The 21,963-nt window shown below is 33.9% G+C and overlaps 1 protein-coding gene across 8 annotated transcripts in view; it reads left to right on the top strand.

Moving 5' to 3' along the window:
- Positions 1-21,963, top strand: part of LOC120416760 (probable phospholipid-transporting ATPase IA) — a 177,211-nt gene that overhangs the window by 42,351 nt on the left and 112,897 nt on the right. For 7 of the 8 annotated variants that reach the window (XR_005605382.2, XM_039578594.2, XM_039578597.2 and 4 more), the window contains exon 2: positions 6,170-6,462. The exons of the other annotated variant lie outside the window; for it this stretch is intronic. Coding sequence is in view for 6 of the 7 variants with exons in the window: in XM_039578594.2 (XP_039434528.1) it covers positions 6,170-6,462 (293 nt within the window). In the remaining variant the exon portion in view is untranslated. The remainder of the gene's footprint in view (positions 1-6,169; positions 6,463-21,963) is intronic. 8 annotated transcript variants of the gene reach the window in all.

Raw genomic sequence — 21,963 nt, 5'->3', positions numbered from 1 at the left:
GGTTGCGGAAGATGTCAGATTTTCCAGGACTTCGAGTCGCTGCCGAACTTTCCGTAGCGGGAGTAGTTGTCGTCCCCGTAGGTTCAGTATAAGCCAGATTCTACGAAGAACTCGGTGCTGTAGAATTAGTAGCGGCGGCGGCATTTCCGGCTTTTTTCTTAAGCACATCGAACCGATTTACCGTACGTTTTACTTCTTAAAAATAGTTAGATTAGAATATTCCTCGATGAATCCACATGTTTGTTTCTTTACTTTTTGATTTGTTTATTTATGTTTGGAATGACAGCAGAAATTCAGTGACAATTTTATTTATCAAAAAAACAATAATGATTGTCGTTTTGACAATAAAAGTTTATCAAAACGATAAGTTTGCGTTATCAAATTATTGATGTTGATAATGTTATTTATCAATGTAATAAGTCTGAATTTTTCTGCGTGTTTCAAGAGATAAAATTTAACATTTTTGCTAACATCAATGATGTACCCATTCCCCGATGTTATAATTTCATGGTATTTTTCTTTTTTGTGTTTCAAAATAATATAATAAATTTTGTTAGGTTTCACCATTGAGACTCTCACTTTTGGGAACCTTTAGTTTTCAATGAATTTAATTTAATTTAAAATTATCCAGGCTTATTATAATTACGCTAAAATATTTTCATTTTTCAAGTACTGAGTGTCCTCTTTTTTCATAAAAAATGTGATTCCTCCTCGTTCTCTTAATTACTCAAAATGTTTTTTTCATTTCTTTTCTGAAATGATCTGAGCAGAATTGCAACAAATTTGTAAATATTGAAATAAATATCACAAATACTGATTACAACTATTAAGTATTTGAATTGTTAATTTTAAATAAGTTATGTTAAGAGCGAGTCCACGAACAGGGCATACCCCTTTGTATGGGACCTCGTTTGGACCTCACCAATCTGCCTGAAATTTTCAGGGGTTGTTTGTATATATAAAACTAGCATCTGGCCAAAATATGAGCACTCTAGGTCAACGGGAAGTGGGGCAAATCGGGACACAATGTTTAAAGGTTTAAAAACGTCAAAAATCTTAAAAATGCTAAAACTTTGGCAAAATTCAATTTAATTTCAAAATTCAAAATGCATCTGAAAGGGCTTAAAAAATGCAACAAAATGCAGGGTAGAGCATCCCAATTGGTTAAATCTAAAGGGAGTTATTGGCATTTTAGTGAAAAAATAGCATAATTTTCAAACTCAAATAAAAAAGTGTTCCATCCAGATATCAACTCGGTTCGACCGGCAGCTTGTAGAGGACATCTGGGACTACCATCTGAGACTGAGAACGCTTTGGGTAAGGCAGTTTAACATATTAAATGGACACTTTTACTTTTAGTGAATTTTTTGGTTGTAAATTTTTGCTCGGGGGACCCCTTAGATCCCATTTTCTGGTGATAATTTTATTATTTTCGTGTTCCTGAGACAATTTCACAATAAAAACATGCACAAAAATGTTTATTTTGATCCATTTTAACCCTTTAAAAAATAAAAGTTAAAAAAATCTTCGATTCACATTTTTTGAAAATCAAGCTCGTTTCCAAGGATACTAGATGACACCAGAAAAAAGCAGCTTCATAATTTTTTTTTAACTTTTATTTTTTAAGGGGTTAAAATGGATCAAAATAAACATTTTTAAGCATGTTTCTATTGTGAAATTGTCTCAGAAACACGAATATGATAAAATTATCACCAAAAAATGGGATCTAAGGGGTCCCCCGAGCAAAAATTTACAACCAAAAAATTCACTAAAAGTAAAAGTGTCTATTTAATATGTTAAACTGCCTTACCCAAAGCGTTCTCAGTCTCAGATGGTAGTCCCAGATGTCCCCTACAAGCTGCAGGTCGAACCGAATTGATATCTGGATGGAACACTTTTTTATTTGAGTTTGAAAATTATGCTATTTTTTCACTAAAATGCCAATAACTTCCTTTAGATTTAACCAATTGGGATGCTCTACCCTGCATTTTGTTGCATTTTTTAAGCCCTTTCAGATGCATTTTGAATTTTGAAATTAAATTGAATTTTGCCAAAGTTATAGCATTTTTAAGATTTTTGACGTTTTTGAACCTTTAAACATTGTGTCCCGATTTGCCCCACTTCCCGTTGACCTAGAGTGCTCATATTTTGGCCAGATGCTAGTTTTATATATACAAACAACCCCTGAAAATTTCAGGCAGATTGGTGAGGTCCAAACGAGGTCCCATACAAAGGGGTATGCCCTGTTCGTGGACTCGCTCTTAACATAACTTATTTAAAATTAACAATTCAAATACTTAATAGTTGTAATCAGTATTTGTGATATTTATTTCAATATTTACAAATTTGTTGCAATTCTGCTCAGATCATTTCAGAAAAGAAATGAAAAAAACATTTTGAGTAATTAAGAGAACGAGGAGGAATCACATTTTTTATGAAAAAAGAGGACACTCAGTACTTGAAAAATGAAAATATTTTAGCGTAATTATAATAAGCCTGGATAATTTTAAATTAAATTAAATTCATTGAAAACTAAAGGTTCCCAAAAGTGAGAGTCTCAATGGTGAAACCTAACAAAATTTATTATATTATTTTGAAACACAAAAAAGAAAAATACCATGAAATTATAACATCGGGGAATGGGTACATCATTGATGTTAGCAAAAATGTTAAATTTTATCTCTTGAAACACGCAGAAAAATTCAGACTTATTACATTGATAAATAACATTATCAACATCAATAATTTATAGTTATTAATTTGATAACGCAAACTTATCGTTTTGATAAACTTTTATTGTCAAAACGACAATCATTATTGTTTTTTTGATAAATAAAATTGTCACTGAATTTCTGCTGTCATTCCAAACATAAATAAACAAATCAAAAAGTAAAGAAACAAACATGTGGATTCATCGAGGAATATTCTAATCTAACTATTTTTAAGAAGTAAAACGTACGGTAAATCGGTTCGATGTGATTGAGAAAAAAGCCGGAAATGCCGCCGCCGCTACTAATTCTACAGCACCGAGTTCTTCGTAGAATCTGGCTTATACTGAACCTACGGGGACGACAACTACTCCCGCTACGGAAAGTTCGGCAGCGACTCGAAGTCCTGGAAAATCTGACATCTTCCGCAACCTTAAAGCTGCAACAAAGTACACCCCAGGCCACATTGAACAAAGAGGCTGATCTTGGAATGGAATCAGAGGTTGATGGTGAAAAGTTTGTATTGAGTTGTTTTTAAACAAAGATTTTATCGTGTTTTCAGATTTTCACCTGAATCTGGGCTTCAACCTATCTTTGGACACTGTCAAAACGTTCCGGGCAACTTTAGCCTTGACAAATGCAAGCCAAAATGAAGCAAATGGTATCGGGAGAGTCGGTCCCTGTGGAGTTCCGGTTGGTCCACCACGGAGGTGGATCTTCAGCTTGGAGAGTCTGAAGTTGACCGAATACCAGAAAAACGAGGAAGCGCTTGAGGTTGAGGTTGCATTCTCAGATTTGTGTAAATAAATACAGTCGTTGAATCACCCATTAAATAAGCTTATTTTTTGTTTCATTTGGAATAAAAATAACGAAAGAATAGCCAGCAAAATAGTGATAAATACAATTTTCATTCCAATAAACAAAATTATAGTTTTGATTAACAAAATTTATCAAAATGATCAACAATTTTATCAATTTGATTAGTTTTGCTCTTGACGTTTATTCTAAGACGTTTATCAAATTGATAATACATTTTGTCAAATGTCTACCCTGCATTTTGTTGCATTTTTTGAGCCCTTTCAGATGCATTTTGAATTTTGAAATTTAATTGAATTTTACCAAAGTTATAGCCTTTTTAAGATTTTTGACGTTTTTAAACCTTTAAACTTTGTGTCCCGATTTGCCCCACTTCCCGTTGACCTAGAGTGCTCATATTTTGGCCAGATGCTAGTTTTATATGTACAAACAACCCCTGAAAATTTCAGGCAGATTGGTAAGGTCGATGCGAGATGGGTATGCTTTGCTCGTGGACTCGCTCTTAAATATCTGACAGATATCATTGAATTCTTCCTTTTTTAAACAGTTAAAAATCACTGTAATATTAAAACTGGAATGCTGATAGCTTTTGGAACAGGAAAAAATAGTTTAATTACCTCTTAAAATTGTGTAACTTTACACCTTTTCATGTATACTTTCACTTATTCGCCATAATTTTCGTTTCGTTTCATTTCAAATAGTTAAAAAAATACAAACCAAAGGGGAGTAAAATCTTAAATATTTCAAATAGTTTTTGTTCTATTTTTTGGAAGAATTTTTTTTTTAAAGTTAAAAGTTCGAAATGAAAATAGTTTTGTTGTGCACAGAGAGTGGTGACAGATTTTGTGTCAAAAAAATGTGTAATTTGTAACCAGAAAAAAATTGTAAGTGTGTAACCAGAAACTGGTCAATTTTCATAAGGTTCGCATTTTTATACATTATTAGGTAAAAAACCAAAAAAGAAGTAATATTAAACCAATCAAATTTTCAATCCTCAATGAGCGATACTCCCTATACTTTTTTGGGTACCAAATTTTCGTAATTGAGAGACGTAACGTTTTTTCGGTGTATGCTCTTTTCAAAAAGAATTGCTGAATAATATGACATTTAAATTCTAAAGCAAAATGTATATAAATCACAAAATTTATTTTAAACTTACCATTTTTAAATTAAATTACAATATTTTTTTGCAAAATTATAACTAAATTTTTATTTAATGAATCCCTAGTGTATATGTGTCATTTTATTTGTTTTATAGAAATTTTCCATAGTATAACGTTCATATTTTCCAAAATATTGAAAAAGCAATTTCAGCCATTTTAAATAATTATTAAATTAAAATTAAACCATTGTTAAACTGAACTTAAATGTCCTTAAATTATTCAATTCAAAAGAATTACAGGAAAAATAAATTTCTACTAAACAGATGATTTTTTAAAATGCAAAATTTTCATGATACTTTTCTTTAACGTGATTTCATAACAAGTTGTTGTGATCAAAATTTATACAACAAAAAAATTCAAGGGAAGAATTCTGTTAACTGAATAAGTTAAATAAGTTAAAAGTCTGATAAACTTAACTAAACTTTGAAAAAAAATCATCTGTTCCAGAAAAAATATAAGTGAGCAATGCCAGCTAAAATCAGGAATTTTTCTGGTATTTTTGTACCTGACCCTCTCTGATTTCAATGAAACTTTGTAGACATGTTATTCTAAGCCTATATAAGCCATTTTTGTGTATATGGAGCCAATTGTACTCGAAAATAACATTTGAGAAGGGCGTAAGTTATTTAAATATGTTTGTATTTTGTAATTCAAAAATTACTGTACCTATCTCGAAGCCGGATCAAAAAGTGGTCAAAGACAAACTTGTAGGAAGTTATACGAGCTTTCTGAAAAAATACACTGAAATAAAAATACACGCCACATCTATGAGATTTTTTGGTTTCTAAGTTTAAAAAATAAATTTTAAGGTGATGGTCATGTTTATAGTTTTTGAAGAAATAGCCTAAGATGTTACAAAAAGACTGACGAAAAATGAAGAATGATATGTCTCTCCTAAAAAATACAAAAATTAATTACTAAAACTGTTTTTTTTTTAAGTGCTCTTAACGTCTAAATTTTCAAAAACCGATAAAGGGAATCGATTTCCAAGACAATTTTACATAAAAATCTCCATATTGACCATTGTTCTATGTCCAATCCTTGTGAAGATGCAGCAGTTTTAAAAATAAAAATGTTTAAAAAATAGTTTTTGGTGGTAGCCAGCTCTCGACACCTTATGCAAAGCTTAAAAATAGCCACTGAATCCGCTTTGTAAATGCGGCCCCGATACTAGTTTTGGGTAATGAGAAAAATATACTACGATATACAAAATATTAACTACAAAAACAAAATATATGTGCTTCGATTTTCTGAAGATATAAATCTCTCTCAACAGTGTTTAGGTTATTATTTAGTTTTTTAAGTAGGGTTTTAATTTGTTTTTTCCTATGTTTTTTTTTTTTTTTTCAAAAAATAAGTATTTGTGTATAAAATAAATTGAAAGTCTTGTTTGAAGATGCTTTAACTTGCTTCCAAACAGTGGATCAAAAACCACGTATTTATTTTTTGTAACACCGTATTTCATAACGCTGCCGCAAACAGGAACTCCATTTTCCTGAACAACAACAACCCCAGTGCCAGTAATGCCAACAATGTCCCAAGTGCCAGCAGCGGCGGAAGCAAGAACCGCTCCCGCCGGTCATCGGTCCTGTCGCAGAACAACCGAAGCCAGGACCGGTCGGCTTCGGCCTCGGTCAAGTCGCACCACAGCTCGGTCTCGAACTGTGGCGGCCGGAAGCGCAGTTCGACCCACATCGAGATGAATCCGAGCCACTTTGAGCGACCACGGTGCCTCAAGTCGAGCTTTTTGCGGCGGAAGTGCAAGGAGTATGCAGGTGAGCGAGAGCTAGAAAGGGTGCATTTGAAATGCATTAGGGAGATTGTCACGTCGTCAGCGGGAAAGCGAGCTGCTTTGTCATGGTGGAATGATTCGTCGGAGTTGTGCCCTTCTGACGCAATCTTTATTTTAATTGATTTATAAAAATAAATACAAGAAATAACGATTGCTTGTAAAAAGGTAAAAATGTATTATTTTTTCTGTCAAATGGCAATTAAAACAAGAGAGCATAATAGCGACATTCCGACGACGTGGCTAGACTGTTAAGGGGTCTAAGAACCTAAGGCTGGCAAATAGTGACATTATGATTGTCGTTTGTGACACCATCAGTTGATGACGATACTTAGTGGGGAATGTCATTAAATGCAGATACAGCAAGAATAGCTGTTCTCTACAATTCCTGTAATGAAATTCAAGTTCATTTTTAATTTAAGTAAAAAAAACTGTTATATTGCTGTTGGAGTTGCTATTAGTTTCCAGTTGTACGGTAAGTTTATCCTGTATTAAACATAATAAGCGCCAACTTTTGGTTTTGATTACGAATCTTTAAGTTTTTCAAAAAATTTCAGCTTGAAGCAATAATGAATCGTAAATTCGGAATTTTGTATTAAAAACTGTTTTAACCTCTGCCACTTTCAAAAAGCTCCCTGAGTCGTTACATTGCAATACTTTATATTTATGAACTTCAACAGGGACTCTCCCGTGAAAGCAATTGTTACTGGAACAAGCTCGCAAGTGGTCCCTACAGGATACAAAAGGTGTACAACATTACAAACTGCCCGCCCTTGCAAAATGGCTTACATCATATCGCAACATGGTCCGAAAATGACTCCCTCACATTCCTGGTTGGTGCTGTCAGCATTCCCCCCAAATTGGACAAGCCAAGGGTTGTGAGATGGATGACGGTATTGTTGTGTGTGAAATATTAAGGGGTACCTTTTTCCTCACACCTTCCAATTCTAACTCACAGTGCATACATACGAGTCCTGTCGAATTCAAAGCTTTTGGAACAAAGCCAGCACAGCAGTGAAAGCTTCCATTCGCACCAGTTCTTGCTGAGCTTGCTTGCGAGATATGGGAATTATGAATAATGAAACGCGCAGGCTAAGGATCTACTCTCTCGGAATAGGGAGGAAAGTGTTTTTTTTTGTAGGACGAGAGTGCAACACAAAAAAAAGTGAAAGGACTCAATGGATAGTGGTTCTGGTTGAGTAAAAATTGGTAACAACTTTACCATTTAGTAATACAGTCCAGACTCGATTATCCAAAGGCCTAACAAAATTTCACTGTCTTTGATTGTCGAGAAAAATTTTAAGTCTCACCCAAACAGCCCCCTTTTTTCTAATAGGCTAATTCTCCGCCAACCCACACGAAATCGGAAAAATTTGCCCCGACCCCTCTTCGATTTCCGTGAAACTTTGTCCTAAGGGGTAACTTTTGTCCTTGATCACGAATCCGAGGTCCGTTTTTTGATATCTCTTGACGGAGGGGCGGTACGACCCCTTCCATTTTTGATCATGCGAAAAAAGAGGTGTTTTTCAATAATTTGCAGCCTGAAACGGTGATGAGATAGAAATTTGGTGTCAAAAAGACTTTTATGTAAAATTAGACGCCCGATTTAATGGCGTACTAAGAATTCCGAAAAAACTTTTTATTCATCGAAAAAACACTAAAAAAGTTTTAAAAATTCTCCCATTTTCCGTTACTCGACTGTAAAAAATTTTGAAATCATGTTGTTTTTAATTTTAAAATTTCGTGTTTTTTCTAACTTTGCAGGGTTATTTTTTAGAGTGTATCAATGTTATAGAAAGTTGTAGAACAAAAAATCACAAAAATTTTGATATATAAACATAAGGGGGTTGCTTATAAACATCACGAGTTATTGCGATTTAACGAAAAAAAAGTTTTGAAAAAGTTACTTTTTGCGTTTTTCTTTGTTGCGTCGTCCGTGTCTGTCGCGGGTGACCATTAGGGTGTAATATCAAAATCGACTTTTTTAGTGTTTTTCGATGAAAAATACGTTTTTTCGGAGTTCTGAGTACGCCATTAAATCGGGCGTACAATTTTACATAAAAGTCCCTTTGACACCAAATTTCTATCTCATCACCGTTTCAGGCTGCAAATTATTGAAAAACACCTCTTTTTTCGCATGTTCAAAAATGGAAGGGGTCGCACCGCCCCTCCGTCATGAGATATCAAAAAACGGACCTCGGATTCGTGATCAGGGACAAAAGTTACCCCTTAGGACAAAGTTTCACACAAATCGTAGAGGGGTCGGGGCAACTGCTGTGTGAGTTGGCGGAGAATTACCCAACTTTTACTTTACTTTCGTACTTTTCGAATCTGAAAAAACCTAGAGAGGTCTTTTTTTTCATTTAGAACAAAAAAAAATATTTGAAATTGCGTGTTTTTGTAACTTTTCAGGGTTACTTTTTAGAGTGTAACAATGTTTTTCAAAGTTATAGAACAGAAGAAAATAAAAAAAAAACTTGATATACAAACACGAGGTTTTTTGAAAATGTTTTTATTTAACGAAATTTCAAAGTGATCACCGCTAGAACTCAATCGTGTGCTTTTGAAAGTATTTTTTTTTTTTTCGAAAGGTTCAGCCAATTGTGCGTAAAAATGACCCTTTTGACGTTTTTTTGTGGCTCGTGCACTGTTTGTATTTTCTAATGGGTCATTTTGATGATTTTGTAATCAAGACTAACATTTCAAATGGTCAAATATTTAATACTACGCAAAATGATAATTTGACAAATTGATATTTCTTTTTCTAAATAAAAACATCACTTTAAAAAAACTAAAGCTTGCGAATTTTTGGTCCGAACTCTTATGTGACTAAAAGTTTGAGAGATTTCGCCTTAAAATTCAAATTAAAGAAATACAGATTTTAGTTTTTGTTATTCGAGGGAAAAGGTTAATTTAAAATTCAGCACAAAATACGATTTTGCCCAAAAGACACCAACTCAATCAAAAAGTTCCTCTAAAAGATACCGATTTTCGAATATTTACATACCATTCTTGTGAGGACCAGCGATGGAATAATCATCATCAAAAGAAAATCTTTGGATGTTCATCAAGAGAAAAAATCCGAAGGTAGCATGGCTCTCCTCCCTCGCGTACGAAAGATCGGTAAAAATAATCTGAAAAAATCATCATCTTGATTATTCGGCGGAACATCTTTTTCAATACTACACTTGCAAGTGTAACGTCACACGTCGAAAAATGACCTGTCACATGGCTGATGATTTTTCGCGATTTCGCGGAAGCCGCGTAATCCGTGAAATTTGCCCCTGGCCGAACAATTTAGTAAATACCCTGAAATGCCGCAAAATTTTAAATAATTTTTAGAAAAATTAGTTTTTAGAGCAATTAAGCATTGATTGTTTTTATTCGAATGCTTTAAAAGTTTCCAAATAATAAATAAAAATGCAAGGCAAATTTTTAAAAAAAAATTATTTTTGAAATATTGTTCATTACAATATTATTTGAAATACAGATAATTAATTGCAAGTTTCAAAAAATCTTGACTCCGCCAAAATTCTAAAAGAATGTAAAAGAATCTGTTTCAAAACTACAGTTAAATGAAAAGTAAAAAATGAGCTATATTATTTTTTAATCCCTGTAAAATTAATTAAATTATGGTTTGCAACTTGTTCATAACGTGAGATAAATGAGAAAAATGATTTTTATATTTTTATCATAAATGAAGTTTTTCTATTCAATTGGTTTAAAATACAATACAGATTGAAATAAAATTTACTCAGCATTTTGTATGGTATCATAATTTTCTGGAATTATCAATAAATGTAAAAAAAAATTGCCTAATTTTTGTTTCAATGCAAAAAATCTCTTTTGCTGAAATTTTTGAAAGCAAACAATTTTTTTATAACAATTATTTTGCTGATTCTACTTTTAGGAAATGCTTCGTGTTAGAGATATTTTAACAAAATCAATATCCAAAATCTTAATAAATTAAAAATAGCTGAATCATAATTTAGCTGACAAAAATTCTGCATAAATTCAAAAAAAAAAAAGCAAATTTTGTTTTGAAAATAAATTATTTGTGTGAGGGAGTTTTATTTGTATCATGAACTAGGGGAGATGGGGGTAAGACGGCCACCCTAAGGGAGAAGTCTAATAAAATTTACACAACAGATTATTTTGATCTCAAATTAAGTACATATTGTTCTACTACTAGTCCATTATAGAAATGACATAAATTAGTTAGTCTAAAAACCAATTTTCAATACTTTTCAGGAATTTTAAAAAAATAATTGAAATCGTATATATAAGAAATACGCGGGGTAAGACGGCCACCCATGTGGGGTAAGACGGCCAGTGCTATAAATTAACTTAATAACTTTGCTAAATCCACCCAAATTCCTACAAGGTTGGTTGAACCGACTTCTCTGAACATCATAACTATTTTGGTTGAAAAAATCAGGTTTCAAATGTGAAGAAAAATGCTGTTTAAAAATTTTCATATTTTGGCTCAGTGAATTTCATATTATTGCGACCACATTTTATGAAAAACTGTGAATTTTTACTACAAAACAAACACAATTTGATGCAAAATAATTAGTTTGTATATTTTGATTAGAATAAGTAAATCAAAATTATGTAAACAATATTAAATTAGCGATTTTTATGAAAAGTTTGATAGGATTTCATACTATTCAATGAGTTTTGCTATATCACAGTAAAGAATGTTGTCGAAACGGTAGTTAACAGCATTTTGATTAAAAATGGATAGTTTTATTGAAAATGCTTTTCCTTATCTACAAATATGTCTTAATAGTCAAAAACCGTCAAAAATATAACCTATATCAATTAAAATCTACAAATTACGGGTGGCCGTCTTACCCCCGGAGGAGGTGGCCGTCTTGCCCCCAAATAAATTATTTTTTTAAACAATTTTTGTAAATAGCTCATCGCATTTTCTAAACTTTTTCGAGGGACATAAGCTAGGGAAAACTTCAATTTAACATGAAAAAATATTTGAAGACAGGAAAACATATTGTTATCTAACAAAAATGCCTAAGTTGTAATTCATGAAAATTACATCCCGTTTCAAGTTCAAAAATTATTTGTTTATTTTGAGCTATTTTTATACTATTTCAAACAATATTTTTGGCAAAGGTGACTCCATATGCATTATTTAGCATGAGGAACAGTATTGCTAAACATTTTAGTAATATTCATTAGTATACTTAGTAAAACAGTGGGGTGGCCGTCTTACCCCGCCTGGCCGTCTTACCCCCAGCTCCCCTACTGTTAACTTTTTAGACACTTTTGGGTACGTAATTTTGCTTTTAAAAAAATAGGTTGATTTTGAGCAGATTTTAAAGTGCCGTTAAATCCATGGTTTCAAAAATGAACCCGCGTAATTTCGATTTTTTTGCCGTGAAAAATCACTAGTTTTTTTGACCGATATTGTACAGAATTGCTCTTATTTGCTTAAGGCGAAGCTGTTCATCATATTCAAGGGAAATTTACATTAAAATGCTCTGTATTTTATTCATGTTAAAGATAGTTAAAATTCTGCAGCAAAAATAATGAAAATTTAAAAAAAAAGTTTATTTGTTTCATTTTTTATTTGATTTAAACTGTATTGTAAATGTTTTTGGTACGCTGCATCTATATTTCACTGTATTACAAAATATTCAAAAATTAATTTAAAAAATCTTAAAGTTTTAACGATGTAGGAAAATATATTTTGAATTTTTATCCACTTAGTTGGTCTTCAAAATTCTATAAAACTTTGAAGATTATATAAAAAACGTTTTTTGCACCCTGATTGTTTAAGGACATTTTAAAGCAATAATATTAATAATTCACCCTTCGGCAGCCGTGTCTTACAAGTTCCCTAAAAAAATGTTTACAAAGTACATGTACGCGACTGCCTAAAAAACTGGTTCGCGACTGGTTAAAAGAAAATAAAAGCAAATCATAATAAGGCTGCTGCAAATATTTTTTTGTCTCTGCCCCTAACAGCCGGTCATTGATCTTGTTTCAATAAGTATGTTCGATAGGTATTCGAGATTTCTGTGAAAAATTTCTTATCTCAGAGAGGCAGATTGCATAAAAAGGCAAAAGAATATGACTAAAGATGACGAAAACTAAACAAGACAAAGATAAAATCGTAGAAAGTAGAAGGTTTTTTCCCACTGTCCCAAACCCTTCGAGCGGCTACTCTAATGGCTACCCCTTTTTGCCAGAATATGACCTCCGTATCAAGCCCAAGTCTCGCTCACCCCCACCTAGGTCAAGGTAAAAGGGTGTTGAACACGTGGATCTCGTGCACACCGTACAATTGGGCATGAAGGCAACGAGCCGTGATTAATTTTAGACGATAATAAAAGTGAGAACCAACCCAACAAAAAAAAAACAGATTGTTTTTCAGCCCTACAGGAAAGCCAAAGCTCGTTCGAAAAGGGGGAGGGTAATCAGATCAACCCCAAAAAATGAGAGGAAAAAAATAATAAAAATTTCATCGCCGCGTTCCAAACGAGCTTTCTCTTGAGAGAAAATAACGAGAGAAAAAAAATGTCGAAATTACATGAACTTGGAGAAAATGAGTGATGACCAGGAATGTCAAACTGTAATTTATTGCACTTCACCGTGGAGGAACTCGCGTACCGTGACTTATGCCATTGGGAGCTTTGACGGTTTCATGGCAGCCACAAATTTAATCCAATTTGCTCGCGCGACACGGATGACAGTCACGCCAATTCCGTTGGGAGGGAACATTCTCGGGCAGCATCATTCAGAATTGGCAGAACACTTTTGGTGGGGATTTTGTGAAGTAATCTGATTGGTGATGATTGCTGGAAGAGACGATACTAAGGTTGAATTGTTAATATTAAAGTTGAATTTTGTGGAAAGCGTGAATAATAATTTTAAGCAACTCGAAATTTTCATTGTAATTCACGGTTTCAGTAAAAAAAAAACATTTCATGATGTAAATGGCAATAATTCAACAGAAACCAACCAAACCCTATTCTTTTTCAAAGAATTTATGAGAAACGTGTGGCAAAGTATATAATTACAAACTGTCACGGCAGCGAGTACACACCGACAAAGTGCCGCAAAAGAGTTAATTCAATTAAAAGTCACTGGCACAAGCTCTCGTTCCAACGCAAAGTAAAAGTGTCCTCCCAAGAAAAAGTGGGCGTGTGAGCAGTGTTGCTGCTCTAAGAAGTCTATGAGTTATGGCGGTGACTGGCTTTCAAGGTGATTCGATTTTAATTTACACCTTGCGGCACTCATTCTTTCTGTTGTTGTAGAAAGCTGGACTTGCGTGATTAATTGTCCCGGTGACTTTCACCTTGCATAACTGGCGAAACTGTACACAGCAAAAAATCCGATGGTAAAATCGCATGCAAAAGCATGCACATCACCTTTGTGAGAAAAAGCATGTAATATTGTATGAGAAAACGTGTACACAAAAAGCATGTACCGAAGAAAAAAAATCAGGTCTGCTCACCCCAAAAATAACATCAATCCGGCGAGAGTCATATTCAGATTACTAAGTCCGCGCCCCAACCCACTCGGCTATTTCGCCGCTATGAAAATAGTTGGATCTTCACCGATGTACCTGTAGGTTCCCCATACATCGTATGCAGTTAACACAGTGTACGACGTACGGAAAACCTACTGTTACATTGGCATTGATCCGACTATTTTCATAGCGGCGAGATAGCCGAGTGGGTTGGGGCGCGGACTTGGTAATCTGAATATGACTCTCGCCGGATTGATTTTATTTTAGGGGTGAGCAGACCTGATTTTTTTTCTTCGGTACATGCTTTTTGTGTACACGTTTTCTCATACAATATTACATGCTTTTTCTCACAAAGGTGATGTGCATGCTTTTGCATGCGATTTTACACAGAAATTTTTTGCTGTGTAGAGTGAGGTTATTTTGATGTTTTTTTTTTTTCATTTGATAAATCACTTTTCAACAAAATAAAACTGCAAACTACAAATTATTATTACAAACGAAAACCTGATTTAAGGCTTTAAACAAATGTTTAGAATTACACTTTTTCAAACCTTGAATTTGCAATTGTCCACCAAAACCGGAAATGAATTTTATTTTTATCTTTTGAATTTGCTCAATTTTTTGAGGGTCAAAGAAGCCATTTTGTGTCTTTGGTCCACTCTTCCAAGGTTCCATACAATTTTGGCAGCTATCCAGACAATAATTATAAGTAATATTCGGGTAATTCTCCGTCAACTGACACGAAATCGGAAAAAGTTATCCTGACCCCTCTTCGATTTTCGTGAAACTTTGCTCTAAGGGGTAATTTTGGTCCAAGATCATGAATCCGAGGTCCATTTTTAGATATCTCATGACGGTGGGGCGGTACGACCCCTTTCTACTTTACGAATCTGAAATAACCCAGAAGGGTATTTTTTCATTTAAAACTACGTGTTTTTTGCAACTAAGCAAGGTTATTTTTGAGAGTGTAACAATAATCTACAAAGTTGTAGAACAGACCAAAACATATTTTTTAAATATAAACATAAGGGATTTGCATTTATTCTTCGTGAGTTATCGAAATTTTACAAAAAGTTTTTTTTAAGTGATGGTTTTGTCCATTTTTGATCAGTTTTTCGAATTTTAAATCCCTAAAACTCGATCGTGAGCTTTTCAAAGTATTTTTTTCTGAATGTTCAGCATTTTTTTCATAAAATTTGCCCATTGGACGTTTGTTGTGGCTCGTGCACTGCTTGTATGTAGAGCCTTGTAGAACGCTGTTACACTCGAAATAACAACCCTGCAAGGTTACAAAAACACGTAATTTTGAAATGTGAAATTTTGTTCTAAGTTCTAATTCCTTCTGGATTATTTCAGATTCGAAAAATACATTAAATTTCACATAAAATGGCATGTCTCAGGATTTTTGACAGTTGAGTAACAGGAAATAGTAGAGCAGTTCTCTACGGAAGCGGTCTTTTTTCTTTAATATTAATTTTTGTATTTTTTACTCCGGCTGAAACTTTTTTGGTGCCTTCGGTTTGCCCAAAGAAGCCATTTTGCATCATTAGTTTGTCCACATAATTTTCCATACAAATTTGGCAGCTGCCCATGCAAAATGATATGTGAAAATTCAAAAATCTGTATCATTTGAAGGAATTTTTTTAACGATTTGGTGTCTTCAGCAAAGTTGTAGGTATGGATATGGACTACACTGAAAAAAAATGATACACGGTAAAACAATTTTTGGTGATTTTTAATTTAACTTTTTGTCACTAAAACTTGATTTGCAAAAAAAACACTATTTTTAATTTTTTTTATTTTTTGATATGTTTTAGAGGACATAAAATGCCAACTTTTCAGAAATTTCCAGAATGGGCAAAAAATCTTTGACCGAGTTATGATTTTTTGAATCAATATCGATTTTTTCAAAAAATCGAAATATTGGTCGCAAAAAAATTTCAACTTCATTTTTCGATGTAAAATCGAATTTGCAATCAAAAAGTACTTTAGTGAATTTTTGATAAACTGCACCGTTTTCAAGTTATAACCATTTTTAGGTAACTTTTTTGAAAATAGTCGCAGTTTTTCATTTTTTAAAATTAGTGCCCATGTTTGCCCACCTTTGAAAAAATATTTTTGAAAAGCTGAAAAAAATCTCTATATTTTGCTTGAACTTTGTTGATACGACCCAAAGTTGCTGAGATATTGCCATGCAAACGTTAAAAAACAGGAAAATTCATGTTTTCTAAGTCTCACCCAAACAACCCACCATTTTCTAATGTCGATATCTCAGCAACTATAAATCCGATTTACAATGTTAAAACATGAAACATTCGTGAAATTTTCCGATCTTTTCGAAAAAAATACTTTCAAAAATTTTAAATCAGGACTAACATTTCAAACGGGCCAAACATTCAATATTACGCCCATTTAAAATGTTAGTCTTGATTTAAAATTTTTGAAAATATTTTTTTCGGAAAGATCGGAAAATTTCACAAATGTTTCATGTTTTAACGTTATAAATCGGACCATTAGTTGCTGAGATATCGACATTAGAAAATGGTGGGTTGCTTGGGTGAGACTTGGAAAACATAAATTTTCCTGTTTTTAAACCATTGCATGGCACTATTTCTCGGCAACTAAGGGTCGTATTAACAAAGTTAAATAAGCAAAATATAGAGAATTTTCTCAGCTTTTCCAAAATATTTTTTTTCAAAAGTGGGAAAACATGTGCACTTATTTAAAAAAATGAAAAACTGCGACTATTTTCAAAAAAGTTACCTAAAAATGGCTTTGACTTGAAAAAGGTGCATTTAATCAAAAATTCACTGAAGTACTTTTTGATTGCAAATTCGATTTTACATCGAAAAATGAAGTTGAAAAATTTTTGCGACCAATATTTCGATTTTTTGAAAAAATCTGCATTGATTCAAAAAATCATAACTCGGTCAAAGATTTTTTGCCCATTCTGGAAATTTCAGAAAAGTTGGCATTTTATGTCCTCTAAAACATATCAAAAAATAAAAAAAATTAAAAATAGTATTTTTTTGCAAATCAAGTTTTAGTGACAAAAAGTTAAATTAAAAATCACCAAAAATTTTTTTACCGTGTATCATTTTTTTTCAGTGTAGTCCATATCCATACCTACAACTTTGCCGAAGACACCAAATCGATCAAAAAATTCCTTCAAAAGATACAGATTTTTGAATTTTCATATATCATTTTTGTATGGACAGCTGCCAAATTTGTATGGAAAATTATGAGCATGAGCATGAGCATGAGCATGGTTGACTGCCAATGAGCTGCTACTCCGTTATTGACAGATCAGCTGAAGTTAAACAATGAATCAAAAATGATCAGTGGGAGCCAACCATCCGTTCACTGTTTAACCTCTGAAGATCCTTGCTTTATTAGTCAATACCGGCGCCCTCCCAAGAAGCCTGCAGTTCAACGAAAGGGAGGAATGTTAGTCCGATAGTTGAAGTTGCAGACTCATCAAGCACACAGTTTTTCGCTATATACTTGTTGATACCGCTTGAGACCGTTGAATCCACAGCATCTCCTTCAAGCATCACATGATTATTATTTTTTTGGGTTAGTAGGATAAGGTATTGGCTTTTCGATGCCTCCCGAGCTACGATGCTATGGGGAGGACTTTCATAACAAACCCGTCGGCGAGCCTTCCGAGCAACGATGCTATGGGAAGGTCTTTCTGGTTAACAAACAAAGTCACTCACACACAATTATTTCACTCCACTATTAATTAATCCAAAATGTCAGTGCGTCTTTCGATCATTATATAGAAATGGCTTGTTCACCATAAAAAATAAAACCTTATTCGAAAAAAAAAATATACACAATTTACCCGACGCCGTGCCTTCCGATCAACGATGATATAGGAAGGGCTTTGAAAATCACAAAACAATTAATTAAGATCACAAAAAAAAAATCACAAAAAACACCAATTACTCAACGAAAATTACGCTCAAGACACAAACTATTCAGTAAGTCATGTTATTATTCGATTACCACAATCACTCACCCCACGCGAATAGCGACACAAAAGCACACCAAAAAATTAACCTGAATAATCACGACTTCGCGTCCCCACTTCCAGCGCACCAATGATGCTATTATTCGATTACCACAATCACTCACCCCACGCGAATAGCGACACAAAAGCACACCAAAAAATTAACCTGAATAATCACGACTTCGCGTCCCCACTTCCAGCGCACCAATGATGCTATTATTCGATTACCACAATCACTCACCCCACGCGAATAGCGACACAAAAGCACACCAAAAAATTAACCTGAATAATCACGACTTCGCGTCCCCACTTCCAGCGCACCAATGATGCTATTATTCGATTACCACAATCACTCACTCCATATGAATAGCGACACAAAAGCACATAAAAAAATTAACCTGAATAATCACGACTTCGCGTCCCCACTTCCAGCGCACCAATGATGCTATTATTCGATTACCACAATCACTCACCCCACGCGAATAGCGACACAAAAGCACACCAAAAAATTAACCTGAATAATCACGACTTCGCGTCCCCACTTCCAGCGCACCAATGATGCTATTATTCGATTACCACAATCACTCACCCCACGCGAATAGCGACACAAAAGCACACCAAAAAATTAACCTGAATAATCACGACTTCGCGTCCCCACTTCCAGCGCACCAATGATGCTATTATTCGATTACCACAATCACTCACCCCACGCGAATAGCGACACAAAAGCACACCAAAAAATTAACCTGAATAATCACGACTTCGCGTCCCCACTTCCAGCGCACCAATGATGCTATTATTCGATTACCACAATCACTCACTCCATACGAATAGCGACACAAAAGCACACCAAAAAATTAACCTGAATAATCACGACTTCGCGTCCCCACTTCCAGCGCACCAATGATGCTATTATTCGATTACCACAATCACTCACCCCACGCGAATAGCGACACAAAAGCACACCAAAAAATTAACCTGAATAATCACGACTTCGCGTCCCCACTTCCAGCGCACCAATGATGCTATTATTCGATTACCACAATCACTCACCCCACGCGAATAGCGACACAAAAGCACACCAAAAAATTAACCTGAATAATCACGACTTCGCGTCCCCACTTCCAGCGCACCAATGATGCTATTATTCGATTACCACAATCACTCACTCCATACGAATAGCGACACAAAAGCACACCAAAAAATTAACCTGAATAATCACGACTTCGCGTCCCCACTTCCAGCGCACCAATGATGCTATTATTCGATTACCACAATCACTCCAGCTGCCAAATTTGTATGGAAAATTATATGGACAAACTAATGATGCAAAATGGCTTCTCTGGGCATACCGAAGGCACCAAAAAAGTTTCAGCCGGATTAAAAAATACAAAAAAAATCGAATGACCGAAATCTCAGAGAATTGCTCAGTAGCGATTTTAAAACTATTTTTATTTTTTTAAGAAAAATATTTTTTCGGAATTGTGAGAACGCTATCAAGCGTCTTATTTTACACAAAAGTCCCTTTGACACCAAATTTCTATCTCTTCACAGTTTCGAGCTACAAATCACTGAAAAACGTGTCTTAGTAAAAATCCAGAAAAAATAAAGGGGGTCGTACCGCTCCACCGTCTCAAGATATCGAAAAATGGACCTCGGATTCGTAATCAAGGACCAAAATTACCCCATAGAGCAAAGTTTCACGAAAATCAAAGAGGATACTCCTGTGTGAGTTGGCGGAGAATGACCCATTTGAATTAGAAAATGAAACTAGACTAACATTTCAGAAAGGTCAAATATTCAAATTCAAATTCGGTTTTATTGGTGAATAATCAAGATACAATAAGTTCTTTTGAGGTACAAAACAGAGTTTTGGAGTTCCTATCAGCTGTGTGTTACATCATAATCCATTTTGGAACAGTTATTGCTTGTTAATAAAGGTGTTGTCAGGTCAAATATTCAATGTTACGCCAATTTGAATTGTTAGAGTTGATTCCATAATTTGAAAAAAAACGAAATTATCAGAAAATTTGACTGATGTTTCTAGGGCGTCCAATTTTCCCGGGTTTTGAATTTCCGGGGAAACGGGAAAAATATTTTTGAAATCCCGGGAATTCCCGGGATCCCGAAAATTTTTCTTAACGGTCATAAAATCTATATTTTCATTATATTTGTTATGTTTTCAAACTTAAAATCATAGAATCAGCTCAATAATAATAATGATGATAATCTACACTTCAATCTAACATAGACGACAGCTTTTAAATAGCTTAAGGGGTTACATAAATGTAAATCGGCATAAATGTCAGAGGTTGGTATGAGAACACATTTAAACTTTTTTAAATCTATTTTCAAGACATTAAAATATATATTTTCATCTATCAAAAAATAAATTTGAAACTTTTGGTTGTACCATGGCCGAGATATAATAATTTGAAGTTGGCAGTTTCAAAAAATGGGTGCCACGATATCTCAACACTGCTTTGACCAAATCGGCTCATAATTTTGGTGAACACTCGTTAAACTGGTTCCGTGTGCCTGACGAAGGCCGATATTCAAAAAAGTTTATTTTTAAATAAGAAGCTAGAGAGCTTTTGATTCTTGCATTTTTCAAATATGTAAAATTCAAAAATCGGGCATCGTCATGCACGCGGGAAAAATATGTAGGTCTTGTGGGAGGTCTTGTGAGTCTTCTCCCCAATTTGAGCCAATTTGGTCCATCCTATCTTGAGAAAAAATGTTCACAAAGTTTGACAGTTTGCTTTGCGCATGGCAAAATTTTGTGCTTAAATCGTCTCTTACTCAGTTTAATAATGAAATATCTTCATGAAACTTTCAGGAGTGATCATCTTTCAAGTGGATTTAATAAATTTTCTGTAATAAGTTTTTTTTTTGCATTTTCTACATGTATGTAACCCCTTAAAAGAAATTAAAAATATATATTTTTTGATTTTAATTCTACTTTGGCCAACGGGACTAAAGCCTGAATAGTTTAATATATTTTTTCCAATTTTTAAAATTATTAATATTCAAAAATGTAGAATTTTAAAAAATTGAGAGATAAATAAAAAATATTTAAAGCACTAGGAATTTTGTGAATCTGTAAACTCAAATTTCAACAATTTTCACTAATAAGCCAAATTAATGCTGATATATGCCGAATATTTTTTTAATTCTTTTAAATTCTTATTAATTATTATGTATTCAACTATTAATGTATTTCTTCCAAAAAAATATATTTCCAGACCAAAATTTGTTTTTTTTTTTTATTTTCAGGAATTCCCGGGACAAATTATCAAAAATCCCGGGATTCGGGAATTCCCGGTTTTGGAAAAATCCCGGGATTTTTGTCCCGGGAATTCCCGGGATGGACGCACTAAATGTTTTATTTGTTAACATTGAAAATAGGACCATTAATTTCTCTAGAACTAGAAATTTAAAGGCTGTTTGGATGAGACTTACATAGCTCCAATTTCTTGTCTCTTTTTCTTTTATTCGTTGTATTTCAGCACCCAGAGGTCCAATCTCGAATGTTTCTTAGGCAATTTTATTGGAAATTTTCTCAACTTTAGGAATAGACATTCATGACATGACACAAAAACCAAAGTCTCAATGTCCTTCAAAGTTCATAAATATCAATTTTCAACAATTACTTCTTAATTGTCAATAAATGTCAGATTTAATTATCATTTCTCTCTAATCGACATCGCTTCCCGCAGTCGGGACTTTTGTTTTGACTTCCAATCGAACTTCTCCAAAACACCGCACCAGTTCCAACTAGTTCAAGGTGAAAGACGATATATCACTGCTCTGTCCGTGTTTGTGGGTTGTCGTTTTGTGGTCTTCACTGCAGAAGAGCTAAGAAACAGTCGACACAGATACCGGTATTTCCGGTACATAAAACGTTCTGTCTGCAGTCGAACCGACTCTTCCTCCCACTGAACTGCGAAAAGGTCTTTCCGTTTCCGATCGAAATC

The sequence above is a fragment of the Culex pipiens genome, chromosome 2 (assembly GCF_016801865.2).
Source record: "Culex pipiens pallens isolate TS chromosome 2, TS_CPP_V2, whole genome shotgun sequence".
In the NCBI taxonomy this organism is placed as follows: Eukaryota; Metazoa; Arthropoda; class Insecta; order Diptera; family Culicidae; genus Culex; species Culex pipiens.
This window is presented reverse-complemented; position numbering and strand designations above follow the sequence as displayed.